Source organism: Myotis nattereri (genome assembly GCF_964212035.1).
Source record: "Myotis nattereri genome assembly, chromosome: X".
Lineage (NCBI taxonomy): Eukaryota > Metazoa > Chordata > Mammalia > Chiroptera > Vespertilionidae > Myotis > Myotis nattereri.
In genome coordinates this window covers 113,469,320-113,483,111 of record NC_138078.1, presented here as the reverse complement: position 1 = coordinate 113,483,111, position 13,792 = coordinate 113,469,320, and the positions used below count along the sequence as shown (strand labels likewise).

The 13,792-nt window shown below is 39.0% G+C and overlaps 1 protein-coding gene across 3 annotated transcripts in view; it reads right to left on the bottom strand.

The window, feature by feature from the left end:
* Positions 1 to 13,792, bottom strand: part of GRIA3 (glutamate ionotropic receptor AMPA type subunit 3) — a 341,900-nt gene that overhangs the window by 122,815 nt on the left and 205,293 nt on the right. For all 3 annotated transcript variants that reach the window (XR_013997329.1, XM_081115181.1, XM_081115180.1), the window contains exon 5: positions 1,607 to 1,660. Coding sequence is in view for 2 of the 3 variants with exons in the window: in XM_081115181.1 (XP_080971307.1) it covers positions 1,607 to 1,660 (54 nt within the window). In the remaining variant the exon portion in view is untranslated. The remainder of the gene's footprint in view (positions 1 to 1,606; positions 1,661 to 13,792) is intronic.

The following is a 13,792-nucleotide window of genomic DNA, read 5'->3' as shown; positions in this document are numbered from 1 at the left end:
TGTTTTCCCAAAGTTCAGTGGTTCAAGTACCACCACAATCATGTATGAAACCTCCCATAGATTTTGTTATCTGTTTATCCCCCATGTTATTATTTGTGTGACATATTATTTCACTTATTAAGTTTCTACTTTAGCCTTATTTGAAGTAATAATATCCATAAAATTTGGATTTTGATGTGCTAGTTTTATATTTTTCTAATACATATTAAATAAATACAATACCACTATAATAAAGTTTGTGTGTATACTACCTAAAGTCATATGATTTACTGTCAGTGATAGGTGAACCCTAGGACTTAGAAGGCAGAGGAGAAGGAAAAGGTAGACAGCGGGAGGAAGGAAGAAAGGAAGAAAGAAAAGCGAAATACTTATTGGTGAGGAAGAAATCGTAAAAACCCATCAGTAACTGCCTCAGGTGCCTTGCTGTGACCCTCCTGTTTCCTACCAAACCCTGGTTTAATCTCCAATTAGTCAACAAACATCCTTTACTTATTGTTCGTCTAAAAAACAAATGGAATGCATTCAGATGTAAATTAAAAATCAAGATTTGTCCTCCTAAACAGTCAATTCATTTATCCCCAAAATGGACTGAAATGGTCCACTTTGAACAATTTATTGAGGAAGACACATACTCCTTTTAAAAGCAATAGCTCTAATCTTCATTTTATAAAGTGTTTGAGTGCATACACTTCCTAAGAAAAATATTTAAGTAGCATTTCCTTTCTCATTTAAAAATATTTATTATTAAAACAAAATAAGATTTTTCTCTGATTTAAGAAATATAAGAATATAATTACAATAATCTTCACCTTTATTGTCATTCTTTTGGTTCAAGAGCTCTGTAATGATTATAATTTTATTGTGCTAATGAAACAAAATTGGGGTTATGTTATAATTTAGTAGATTCCTAGTATCATAGTGATACTTTAATGTTCCTCTTTTGTTCCATGGAAATAGTATTATACAGAACCTCTGTCAAACAGATATTACTGATTTAGAAGCTATTTTGTTAATTCCTAAACCAACTGTCCTTTTAGAGAAAGGAGAGCTAGAACCTAACCTAGAATGTCACAGATTTTAGAGTCATGGGAAGATTGAAGGTAAAGATTCAAGTTGTGTTTTATTATAAGTAGAAAGATTGCTGTACACTTAATGTTCTATGTTTAAACCTATTTCTAGCATCTGGTTTGAAAATATTTGGTAGTAGTCTACTTCTGAAAAGACAAATCCATTACCGATGTGCATGGACACTTGGGTTAATTGGGGAAAGAGTTTCCTGTGTTCCCGTCCCTTGTTTTACATTTCAAACCTGTGTAGAATGATTTACATTTCAAATAAAAATGGAATCTAAGAATATCCAGTGCAGAATTATATCAAATTATTATTTTTTTAAATAAGGAGAGAATATAAGCTTGCAGCTAAAACAGAGACAGCATAATTAAAAATAAGGCTATTACATTCAGGTTTTGGTGTTTACTGACTCATTTCTCCAAATGTCTAGAGAATAAATTAGGTACTTCATGTATTTCTTTTTTGGACCATTACGAATGACACAAACTAAAGATAATATATTGCACTAGGAAACTTAAATTCTGCTTGTTCTTACCAGGTTAGCAAGCATGTAGTGATAACCTCTTGAATGTTTCCCCAGGATCACAACCTGCAGAAACAATAAAGAATATTGTTTATCCAAGAAAGACATTTTCAATTGCACAATCAATGGGATGGCTAGAACAAATTAATTTTAAATGATCAGCAAAGTGTTAGGTTTTCATACAGTATAGTCACAGTTAATTGGACCAGATTTCACTTTCAGGCAGAGAATACAGAGAGAATTGCTAATATCAAAGTTAAAAATGTCAACAACAAGGGAAAAAAGCTCTTTAAATTTCCAGGTCAGTAGCATCATTGTCACTTAAAATAGACGACAAAAGCAATGAAGCTGATGATCCCCTACCCATGAACTGGATTTCTGTATTTAGCTGTTGAGATGGCAAATGGGCTGAACTTTGCATACAAATGAGAAAATAGAATGTACAGTACATTTTTTTGTTATCTGGAATACTTAGGGAATAGAACAGTCAAGAATGGGGTTAATGGGATTTTCAGGTTAATCGAGGTCACTTTTGCTTATTGAAAACACTTTCTTTTTTCCTGTTTTAATACCAAAAGCTTGTGGCCATCTGTACATCTTTTGGTGATGAATGCAATGCCTTAGGACAGTGGGGAAAGGAATTTTCCCCTAGGGGACATTTGGCAATGCCTAGAGACATTTTTAGTTGTCACATTTGGGAGGGGTGATAGCATCTAGTAAATAGAGACAACGTATGTTTCTGAACATTCTACAATGCACAGGACACGCCCCCCCCAAAAAAAAAGAATTTAGCAAAAAATGTCAGTAGGGTTGAGGTTGAGAAACCCTGCCTTAAGGTCATCATTGTTATCATAATACTTTCATGAGTAACACTGTATTAATAATAGCCTTACAATTTAACAAGTGCATTTTTATTTTCTCAAAATATGTAAGTGGATTGAATATTTTCCAACAAAATGTATTGGTTGGCAGTTGGAAGTTTTGACTAAATACCTGACATAAACTTATTTCCAGATAGCTGAGTAGATCAAAAATTCTGGTTAATTGAGGATTTTATAAAATGTCATTTTATTCAGTACTATGTGCAAAATACTTTGCTGAGTGCACGGAGTGGGAATGAGGAGGGGGGTAACATCGAGGTTAAAGACACAACTAGAGGTGGAACCAGGTTTTATACCAGTGGTTCTCAACCTTGGCTGCACATTAGAATCACCTGGGAATCTTTTAAAAATCCTGATTTCTGGGCCTCATCCTCCGGAAATTCTGTTTCTTTGTTACTAATGTTGTGGCCCCACCCCATAACGAAGAAACAGAATTTCCGGAGGATGAGGCCCAGAAATCAGGATTTTAAAAAGATTCCCAGGTGAGCCCTGACCAGTATGGCTCAGTGGATAGAGCGTCGGCCTGCGGACTGAAGGGTCCCAGGTTCGATCCCAGTTAAGGGCATGTACCTTGGTTGCCGGCACATCCTCAGTTGGAGGTGTGCAGGAGGCAGCTGATCGATGTTTCTCTCTCATCGATATTTCTAACTCTCTATTCCTCTCCCTTCCTCTCTGTAAAAAATTAATAAAATATATTTAAAAAAAAGATTCCCAGGTGATTCTAATGTGCAGCCAAGGTTGAGAACCACTGTTTTATACAGACCTGATGTTAATACCTCAAAATTACAAAATTACAAATACAATATTCTCAATAAGGCCTTGGAAAGAACCCATCCAAGTAAAAGGCCATTAAGCTTAAGCTTCACAATAAATTCTATGGTAGACACAGCTATCAAAGGGTTTAAAAACAACTTGTGAAGACAATTAATTGCACACATACCAAGCCAGAACTATATTTAAAGGTCATTATATTAATAATAAAAACTGCCCTTAATTGAGTATCTAATATATGCCAGGCACTGTGCTAGGTGCTTTATGTGTATTTAATCCTTAGAGCAATTTAACAGATTAAGTATCATTAGTTTCATTTTACAGATGAGGAATCGCAACTAAAGAGAGTTTATGACTGTGATTTTCTCGAGGCCACACAACTAGGAAGTAGTAAAGCTGGAATTACAATCTGGGTCTGTCTGCCTTTAGAACCCATATTTCTGACAGTACATTACCTGGTTTCTTAATATGTGCTAAGTGTCAAATACTAATAACTGCTCTAGGTTCTGAGAGAAGGGGTGTCTGAGACCTGCTGGGATGGATAGGGAAGGCTTTTTCTGGAGGAGATGAGGTTTAAACTGGCCCAGAAGTGGAGAGAGAGGGAGAGAGAGAGAGAGAGAGAGAGAGAGAGAGAGAGAGAGAGAGAGAGAGAGAGAGAGAGAGAGAGAGAGATTACGTGAGTAAAGGTGCTGTTTTTGATTAACTTAAAATATGAGCCACATTTCTGACTGATTATTTATGGAGGAAATAAAAGGTTAATGAATGTCTTGAGGAGGTGATTTTTCATGCTGCCATGAAACAAAATGAGCTGTTATGTATCTTCTGGGATGTATTTTTCAGTGTCCGCTTGTGAGAAACATCCTTACTGGTGACATTTGTTAACTTTTGATGGCAAGTTGGGACTATACATTTGTTGAATTTTTAATTCACTGACAACCCTCAACATAATAAAATCAGAGGGTTTTGAGTTCTTCCAGAAAAATGAGCTGATTTGTAAAGACATCTGGCAGAGCCTAGAAAAATATAAACAAGCAAGCCCAAAGGAAACAGAGCAAGTCTTTCTCACCAATGGCAGGGCTTAGTTACCTTTTGGACATGGGAAAGGTGAAAGAAAGTCATGGGAAACCTTAGTGTTGTGAGAAGAGCCCTGAATGAGAACCTAGGAACCCAACCTACTGTATGACTGTGGGCAATTCATTCACCTTTCTCCATCTTCCATTTCCTTATCTGTAGTCTGGGACAATGAGCTTGGCCCTTCCTATCTCAACAGTGTTGTTAAGATTAAAGTGAATAACATTCAGAAAAGTATTTGGAATGTGAATTGTGTAATTATGTGATGTTAAATAACTGTGGGAAGGGGTCATTCACTAAGATTTTTTTTTAGGTTCAGAAAAAGAAGCCATTGGAATATCTGCTTTAGTCCATGCCTAGATGGTCTGTTTAGAACAAACTCACTTATTTGAAGGTAGCTCTCTCACAACATCACCCCTTCAAAACTTAGTTTCAACTGGAAGAGATGGGAAAGTTATCTTAAGATAGAAACCTTTAGGTATTACAAAGCTGCTGCCTTGAAGGCTGTAATTATTTCCTCATCCTTATTTTCAGTGCCTTCTTAACTCTTATTTAACATACAGTTCTTACCAATCCTGCTTTTTTCAGTTCACAGTAAAAGAAAAGCTGCAAATTAGAAGGGTTGAACATGGAGGGAGGGGGGATATTAGAAAGAGATACATTAGCAGCAGAGGAAGTGACAGACTGACTTAAAGGAGAAGGAGGGGATTTTTAAAAAAAACAGACAATATTGTACTACTGCACAGTATAATCAGGGATGTTTGCTGTGAATGCCTGAGCCATCAGGGTATAGATTACTACATTCAGTAATTTCTGCTGGAAAAACCCAGGGATATGTATCATATGTTTTAGGGAAGTTTTCCATAAAAAATGCTCAAAGCCTTAATACTTAAGATACTATACTTCAATTATCTTGGAGCAGCCATGATCCTACTGATATGAACTAAGCAAAGCCTCACAGCAAACAGTGTCATGTTTTACTCTTGGTCTTGCCCTTTTATGAATTATTGGCATAGAGCTTGTGGAAGTAAGGATGGGATAGATGGGTTGTGCATTATATGGTGCACAAAAGAAAGTGTTTTTTTTTTTCAGTTAGTCTTAATCTTTATTTTTTTCCATCTGTTATAGATGAACAAAGCATAAATTTACCTTCAGTTATTTAATGACTTGGGTAACCAAGATAATGTTCAACTTTGCTTTTATAGTAATTATAATAGCTTTTTCTGAATTAGTATCAGAACTTCAAGTTTACTGTGAAATTTAAGAAGGAAATACCAAGTTCCCCGATCCATATACTGTATTCACTATACCTTTGTAAGGTTTGTTGGAGGTGATGGATGACTTGATATGATGGCAGATATGATAAATGTAATAAAGGGAAATGTGTGAAATGTAGATAAAATTCATTGTTTTAAAGAAATGTATTTTTATCTTCACAAATAGGACCTGAAAGAAAAAAAAAATGCCACAAAACTCATTCACTGAAACTTAAACAACAATTTCCTTTGCAGAAGAAAAAAGCTCTTGCTACTAACACACTGAGTTGTGCATATAGGAGAACATTAAATTATTTTGTTTTTTTTTTTCTCCCACTTTACAGCTTTATTGGGCTATAGTTTACATAGCATAAAAAGTTTAGATGTACAATTCATGATTTTTAGTAAATTTTCAGTCATACAGAAGTCACCACAATCCAGTTTTAGAACATTTTCATCACCCTCTCCCCCAAGCTTCCCTCAATCCTGTTTTCTTAAGGTGGAAACTGAGCTTATTGTTATGAAACTTTTACTTTTTTTCTAATAAGGGGTGTTTCAAAGTGTACATTTTCCTCTATAAACACTTCTTTAGCTGCATCCCATAAATTTTTATATGCTTTACTTTCATTTTCATTCAGTCCAAAATATTCAAAAATTTCCCTGCAATTTCTTCTTTGACCATGGATTTTTTTTTTTTAAATCTGCTGTTTCACCTGGACAGTGTGGCTCAGTGATTGAGCATCGACCCATGAACCAAGAGGTCACTGGTTCGATTTCTGGTCAGGGAACATGCCCGGACTGTGGGCTTGTTCCCTAGTAGGAGGTATTTCTATCTCTCTATTCCTCACAATTCCTCTCTCTCGAAAGATCAATAAAAATATGAAAGGAGATGGAGAAACCAAGATGGTGGCATAGGCAAACACCGGAGATTGCTGCCTTGCACAACCACTTCAAAAATACAACTAAAAGACGGAATGGACATCACCCAGAATCACAGGAAGGCTGGCTGAGGGGAAATTCTACAAGAAGGAAAGAGAAAAGCATACCGAGACTCAGAGGAGGTGCGGTGCGGAAGTAAAATACAAAGGTGCGGAGGTGTGTGCAGAGTGGGCTGGCGGCTGAGGGCGCGGCTGTCTGTTTCAATCGGGAGGGAGTCTCAGGTTCTGAGCTCCAGTTCTGGGCGAGTCTCTGGGGACCCAGACTCAAATGGGAGAAGCAGAACTGTCTGGCATCGGTCAGAACTCGAGGGCGGCTTTCTCTCCGAGGTTTGCAGCAGTTGCTGGGACACTGAGAGGCAGAGCCTCTGGGGAGGGACTGAGAGCAGCCATAACTGCTCGCTCCGCCTGCCCTGATGATCCCCTGGGACCCGCCCTGTCCAAACCCTGCACAGAGGCATTTGCGGGATAGCCTCGGGCAAAGGCTAGATTAGCACCTCCCTAGAGGACAGAAGTTCTCCCACTGCAGACACAGCTGATTCTCACAGCCAGTTGGCCTGGAGGTCAAAACCCCCAGTATTACCTACAACAATCAAGGCTTAACTATAAGACTGCGCACAAAAACCACAAGGGGGTGCATCAAGAAAGCATAAAAAAATGCGGAGACAAAGAAACAGGACACAAATGACAGAAATGGATGATATAGAGTTCAAAACCACACTTTTAAGGTCTCTCAAGAACTGTCTAGAAGCCGCCGATAAATTTAGTAAGGCCCTCGAAAAGACTGGTGAGACCGCCGATAAATACAGTGAGATCCTCAAGAAATCTAGTGAGACCCTCAATGTTGTGATAAAGAACCAACTAGAAATTAAGCATACACCGACTGAAATAAAGAATATTATACAGACTCCCAACAGCAGACCAGAGGAGCGCAAGAATCAAGTCAAAGATTTGAAATGCGAAGAAGCAAAAAACACCCAACCAGAAAAGCAAAATGAAAAAAGAATCCGAAAATACAAAGATAGTGTAAGGAGCCTCTGGGACAGCTTCAAGTGTACCAACATCAGAATTATAGGGGTGCCAGAATATGAGAGAGAGCAAGATATTGAAAACCTATTTGAAGAAATAATGACAGAAAACTTCCCCTACCTGGTGAAAGAAATAGACTTTCAAATCCAGGAAGCGCAGAGAACCCCAAACAAAAGGAATCCAAAGAGGACCACACCAAGACACATCATAATTAAAATGCCAAGAGCAAAAGAGAAAGAGAGAATCTTAAAAGCAGCAAGAGAAAGAAACTCAGTTACCTACAAGGGAATACCCATACGACTGTCAGCTGATTTCTCATCAGAAACTTTGCAAGCCAGAAGGGAGTGGCAAGAAATATTCAAAGTGATGAATAGCAAGAACCTACAACCAAGATTACTTTACCCGGCAAAGCTATCATTCAGAATTGAAGGTCAGATAAAGAGCTTCACAGATAAGGAAAAGCTAAAGGAGTTCATCACCACCAAACCAGTATTATATGAAATGCTGAAAGGTATCCTTTAAGAAGAGGAAGAAGAAGAAAAAGGTAAAGATACAAATTATGAACAACAAATACGCATCTATCAACAAGTGAATCTAAGAATCAAGTGAATAAATAATCTGATGAACAGAATGAACTGGTGATTGTAATAGAATCAGGGACATAGGAAGGGAATGGACTGACTATTCTTGGGGGGGAAAGGGGTGTGGGAGATGCGTGAAGAGACTGGACAAAAATCGTGCACCTATGGATGAGGACAGTGGATGGGGAGTGAGGGCAGAGGGTGGGGCGGGCACTGGGAGGTGGGGAGTTATGGGGGGGGGGAAAGAGGAACAAGTGTAATAATCTGAACAATAAAGATTTAATTAAAAATCAATAAAATATATTTAAAAAATATGAAAGGAATTTTAGGGGTAAAATAGGCAGGTTTAGGGAGTTTTAGAAATAAAGAGGGTCCATGGGGGAGAGAGGCTTGGAGCCCATAGATGAGGACTTGGAGCTGCCAAAAGACTTACATTCACAGAGAAGAGAAAAAGAGGTGCCACAGGATAAGGGGAGAGGAAAACATCCATCACAGAAGATAGGGAAAAGCCACAGGTTATGGGGAGAAAGAGAAAGCAAACTTTCACAGAGGATAGAGAAATGCTGACAAATGCGAGAAAGAGGAAAACAGATTTTCACAGGACATAGAGAATTCTACCATTGAAGGGTGAGAATGGTAGAGGGGGGCACCATGTGAGTTTTGAGCTTTGAAGCTGTTATTTATTCTACCAATTGGAAGGCAGTATGAAGAAACAAAGAACTTCAGCCTTTATAAACCTTAGAAAAAAGGGGCTTAATGGGTCACCCCCTTTGGGACCCCCTCCCTATGTGGGAGTCTGTATTTGTTTCCAATAAATTTCCACCCTTTTCATCTACCACCTTTTGTCCATGGTTTTATTCTTTGAATCCACCTGAACAAGAGCCCGGGAAAGAAACCACCCTTGCATCCTGCTCAGGAAAAACAATCCGACTTAAATATATTAAAAGTCTGCTGTTTAGTTGCCAAATATTTCTGATTTTCCAGCATTTTCTCTTATGTAGCTCTAATTTCATTCTGTTTTGATCAGATTTACTCTGTATTATTTCAATCTTTTTAAATTTATTGAGCCCTTAAAAAAAATATTGTTGAGATTATTACAGTTGTCCCTCTTCCCCCCTCCCCCATAGCTCCCCTCCTCCTGGTTCCCACCCTGCCCCAGGCCCTTGCCACCCTATTGTCTGTGTCCATAGGTAATGCATATATGCATATAAGATCTTTCTCTAATGTCTTCCTGTCCCCCCACCCCTTTTCCTCTGAGAATCAATAGTCTGTTCCATTTCCATGCCCCTAATTCTATTTCATTCACCAGTTTATTCTGTTCATTAGATTTCTTATTCATTTGGTTTTTAAATTCAGTTGTTGATAGATATGTGTTTATTGTCACTTTGTTCATATTTTTTATCTTTATCATTTTCTATCTCTTCCTCTTCTTAAATTCAGCATTTCATATAATACTGATTTGGTGGTGATGAACTCCTTTAGCTTTTTCTTGTCTGTGAAGCTCTTTATTTGACCTTCAATTCTAAATGATAGCTTTGCTGGGTAGAGTAATCTTGGTTGTAGGTTCTTGCAATTCATCACTTTGAATATTTCTTGCCACTTTCTTCTGGCCTGCATAGTTTCTGTTGAGAAATCAGCTGACAGTCATATGGGCACTCCCTTGTAGGCAACTAACTGCTTTTATCTTGCTGCTTTTAACATTCTCTCCTTGTCTTTTGCCCTTGGCATTTTAATTATGATGTGTCTTGGTGTGTTCCTTTTTGGTTTCCTCTTGTTTGGAGTTCTTTGTGCTTCCTGTACTTGTAAGTCTATTTCTTTCACCAGGTAGGGGAAGTTTTCTGTCATTATTTCTTCAAATAGGTTTTCAATATCTTGCTCTCTCTCTCCTTCTGGCACCTCCATAATTAGAATGTTGGTACGCTTGAAGTTGTCCCAGAGGCTCCTTACACTATCTTCATATTTTTGGATTCTTTTCTCTTTTGGCTCTTCTGGATGGGTATTTTTTTCTTCCTCATATTTCAAATCATTGATTTGATTCTCAGGATCCTGTAATCTACTCCTTGTATTCCTGTATATTATTCTTTATTTCAGTCAGTATTTGCTTCATTTCTGACTGGTCCTTTTGCATTTTTTTTTTTGGCATTATCACTAAGATCCTTGAAAGTTTCACTAAGTCCCTTGGAGGTTTCTAGAAAAATCTTGAGTAACCTTATAACGGTGGTTTTGAACTCTATATCCAGTAGTTTGCTTTCTTCCATTTCTTTCAATTGTGACATGTTTCTTTGTCTCCACATTTTGGCTGCTTCCCTGTGTTTGTTTCTCTGTATTGTGTATTGCTGCTAAGTCTCCTTGAGTTGATAGAGTGGCCTTGTGTAGTAGGTGTCCTATAGGGCCCAGTAGCTCAGCTTCCCCAATCACCTGAGGTGGACACTCTAGGTGCACCCCTTTGTGGGCTGTGCACACAGTCGTGTTGTAGTTGAGCCTTGATTGCTGTTGGTGTCACTGGTAGGAATTCACCTCCAGGCCAATTGACTGTGGGGACCAGCTGCAACTACAGTGGAGAGCTGCTATGGAGGAGACACCCTTATGGAGGAGGACTTGCTTCATGGGACTTTGGTGCTCACTGAGTCTGCCCCTTGACTGTGTCTCTTATGGGTTGTAATCTGGTATGATCTGACACTGACCATGGGCTAGACTGGCTCTTGGGTCTCCAGGGAGGTGCAAAACCAGCCATTGCCTGGGGCCACCCAGCAGGATCTCCAGAGAGATCTGCAGGTGCCTCCTCTTTGTGTCAGGTTTGGAAGTGCCCAGGCGAGGCCAACCTGTGAAGCAAGGCAGGCTGGTGCTCATGCCTAGTCTTGGGCCTTTTAATTATAGGTTGCTGGCTCCCTGACCCAGCTGCAGCTTGTTTGACAGGTTTTAGCCTGAGAAAGGATAGGCTATTTATATGAAAAAGCTGGCACAGCTTGGGTGGGGTTGTAAATTGGGTGAGGTGGGGGGTCTCAGGGAATCAAACAGAAATGGCTGCCAGTCAGTCCTGCAACTGCAGAGGTCCCAGCATGGGAACAATGAGTGCTGCACGCACCTCTGTCTGGAAGAAAGCCACCCCCAGTTCCTGCCCCGGTGCCAGACAGTCCAGTTTCTCCTCATATGTGTCGGGTCCCCCAGAGCCTCGCCTGCCACTGGAGCTCGGAGGAAGCAGGAGCTTGTAAGTTCAGTTCGCGGTGCCGGCCTTTTAAAAGGAGCAGCTGGGTCTCCAGCAGCCTCTGTGTCACTGAGCCCCAATCCCCACTGGTTTTTACAGCCTCTAGTTCTTATTGCCTGTAGGGACTTCTTTTTCCAGCTCTGGGACCCTGGGCTGGGGGTCTGGTGTGGGGCTGGGACCCCTTGCTCCTCTGGGCAGCCTCCGCAGAGGTGATCTCCGCAGAGGCGATCTCCCTCCTGATTAAAAAAGCGGCACACGTGGGGGGCCACACAGGCCCATTCTGCGCCTCTGTACCTACTACCAGCCTCAGTGTGCTTTCTTCTTTACTTCTCTAGTTGTAGGACTTCCATTCAGCCAGCTTCCGACAGTTCTGGATGATGGTTGTTCTGTATTTTAGTTGTAATTTTGATGTGGTTGTGGGAAGCAGCGAGTACAGGTGTTTGCCTATGCCACCATCTTCTCATCTAAATTATTTCTTAAATAAGCCAATGAGCCTGGCCATTATGGCTCAGTGGTTGAGCATTGACCTATGAACCAGGAGGTTACTGTTTGATTCCAGGTCAGGGCACATGCCCGGGTTGTGGGCTTGATTCCCAGTAGGGGGCATGCAGGAGGCATCAAGTAAGTGATTCTCTCTCATCATTGATGTAGAAACATCTCTCTCTCCCTCTTCCTTCATCTCTGAAATCAGTAAAAATACATTTTAAAAAAAGAAGCCAGTGAATCATACTCTACCCATTTGGGAAACACTTCCCTTTATTGATTCCTCCATACACTGATCTATGAAATTGGGGCTTGGGTGTCACTGAAGAATTAAAAATAATTCTTAAAATGTTCATTTGGTTTTCTATGTAAGAGGCCCTTTCTTTTTCAATTTAATGCTTATCTACACATTTTCATAATTTTAGAAACTTGAAGTTAAATTGCTCCACACGACTACAGGAGAGAGGCCCACAGATCCCTTGGGAGCAGAAGCATCTGTTTCTCTATGCTCACATTAAAAATATATATGCATGTGTGTGGAAAAGTGTCTGTGTTTTTTCCCCTTTGATCCATCTGGTATGCAGATTAGGTTATTTGCAGACCAAAGTACCTCCAGGTTTGAATTTTTTACATCAGTACCAAAAAAAAAAAAAGGATCTATGTATAAAGATTGATCTTGCTTTGAGTACAGAACATGCCTTACTATTCATCTTAATCTGCTTCTCTTTGATTTAGGACCTGAGAATGTTTGTGGGGCTGGGGAGAGAAATGAAGGAGGTTTCTGGTTTTCGTTCACCAGATTTACCTATTGAACAGGTATTTTCTCTTTAAGAAAAAGCTATTAGAGCACATTCCTTGTGTTCCAAGACAAGACATTCTAAAGCCCCTCCATTTACTGCTTCTTCAGTTAAGAAGAGATACTATTGTCCTATGGCAACTTATCTAATTTTAACAGTGTTGGGTGTTAAATAGTGCTATGCTACAGAAATCAGCCTTAGAATATGTCATACTTCCCAGAAGAAATATCCCATCAGATATGATAAAAGGCATTCATTTTCTTGAATGAAAATCTGAAGTACTAAATTGGTTTGGTTTTAGTTACCATATACTGCCTCAGAAGTCACTTCCATTAGAATTATTTTCTAATAGTCTTAATTTACACACACATGCTCTCCTATAACTGAATGACAGTGCTTCATATTGCAATCATCTGACTTGAAAAAATGTGCTGAATTAGTGAGGCAGAGAATAGCCAATCTCCTGTATTTAAATCAACCCAATGGCAATGGCGGTGGGGGTGGTACAGATAGGGAAATAATGGCTGAAACTTTTCATGAAGAAGGAAAATGGGAGGATAACCAAGAAATATCACCTGTGCTTATGCTGTCTACAGAGGAAGCTTATGCAGACAGAAGACAATTGAATAACACATCAAATAAAATGCTAGGATGTGAGGATTAGAGGACAAGAATTTCACCAAAGAACATGTCTTTGAAAAGTTTCCCTTCCTAGACTTTAATATTGAATACACTATGACTGAAAGAAATATGTGGAAGATTTAATGCTAAACAGCAGGAGAGGCGAAGAGAACGTACAAATAAGAGGCAATAAATGGCCACAAGTAAGTTTAAAATTTTTTTTTTTAGCTAAAGACAAAATTTTAATGCATTTCCTTCACACTTTTACTATTCATCTTACATAGTTGTTGCATTGCTACATATCACAAGTTAAAAGTGCAACAGATTATTCTTGTTCCTAGGAATAAGGGACCATTTGAATGCATGTTGATCTTGGTGGGAACGCCCAATTGTATTCATTCTAAAATAGTATTTCTCAAATTTCATTCCTTCACAGATTTCCTTAATGATTTATGTCCTAGCCACATACCAGAATACTATTATTTACTTAATATTTATCTTTACAGATAATTCTTTTTTAAAAATATATTTTTATTGATTTCAGAGAGGAAGGGAGAGGGAGAGATAG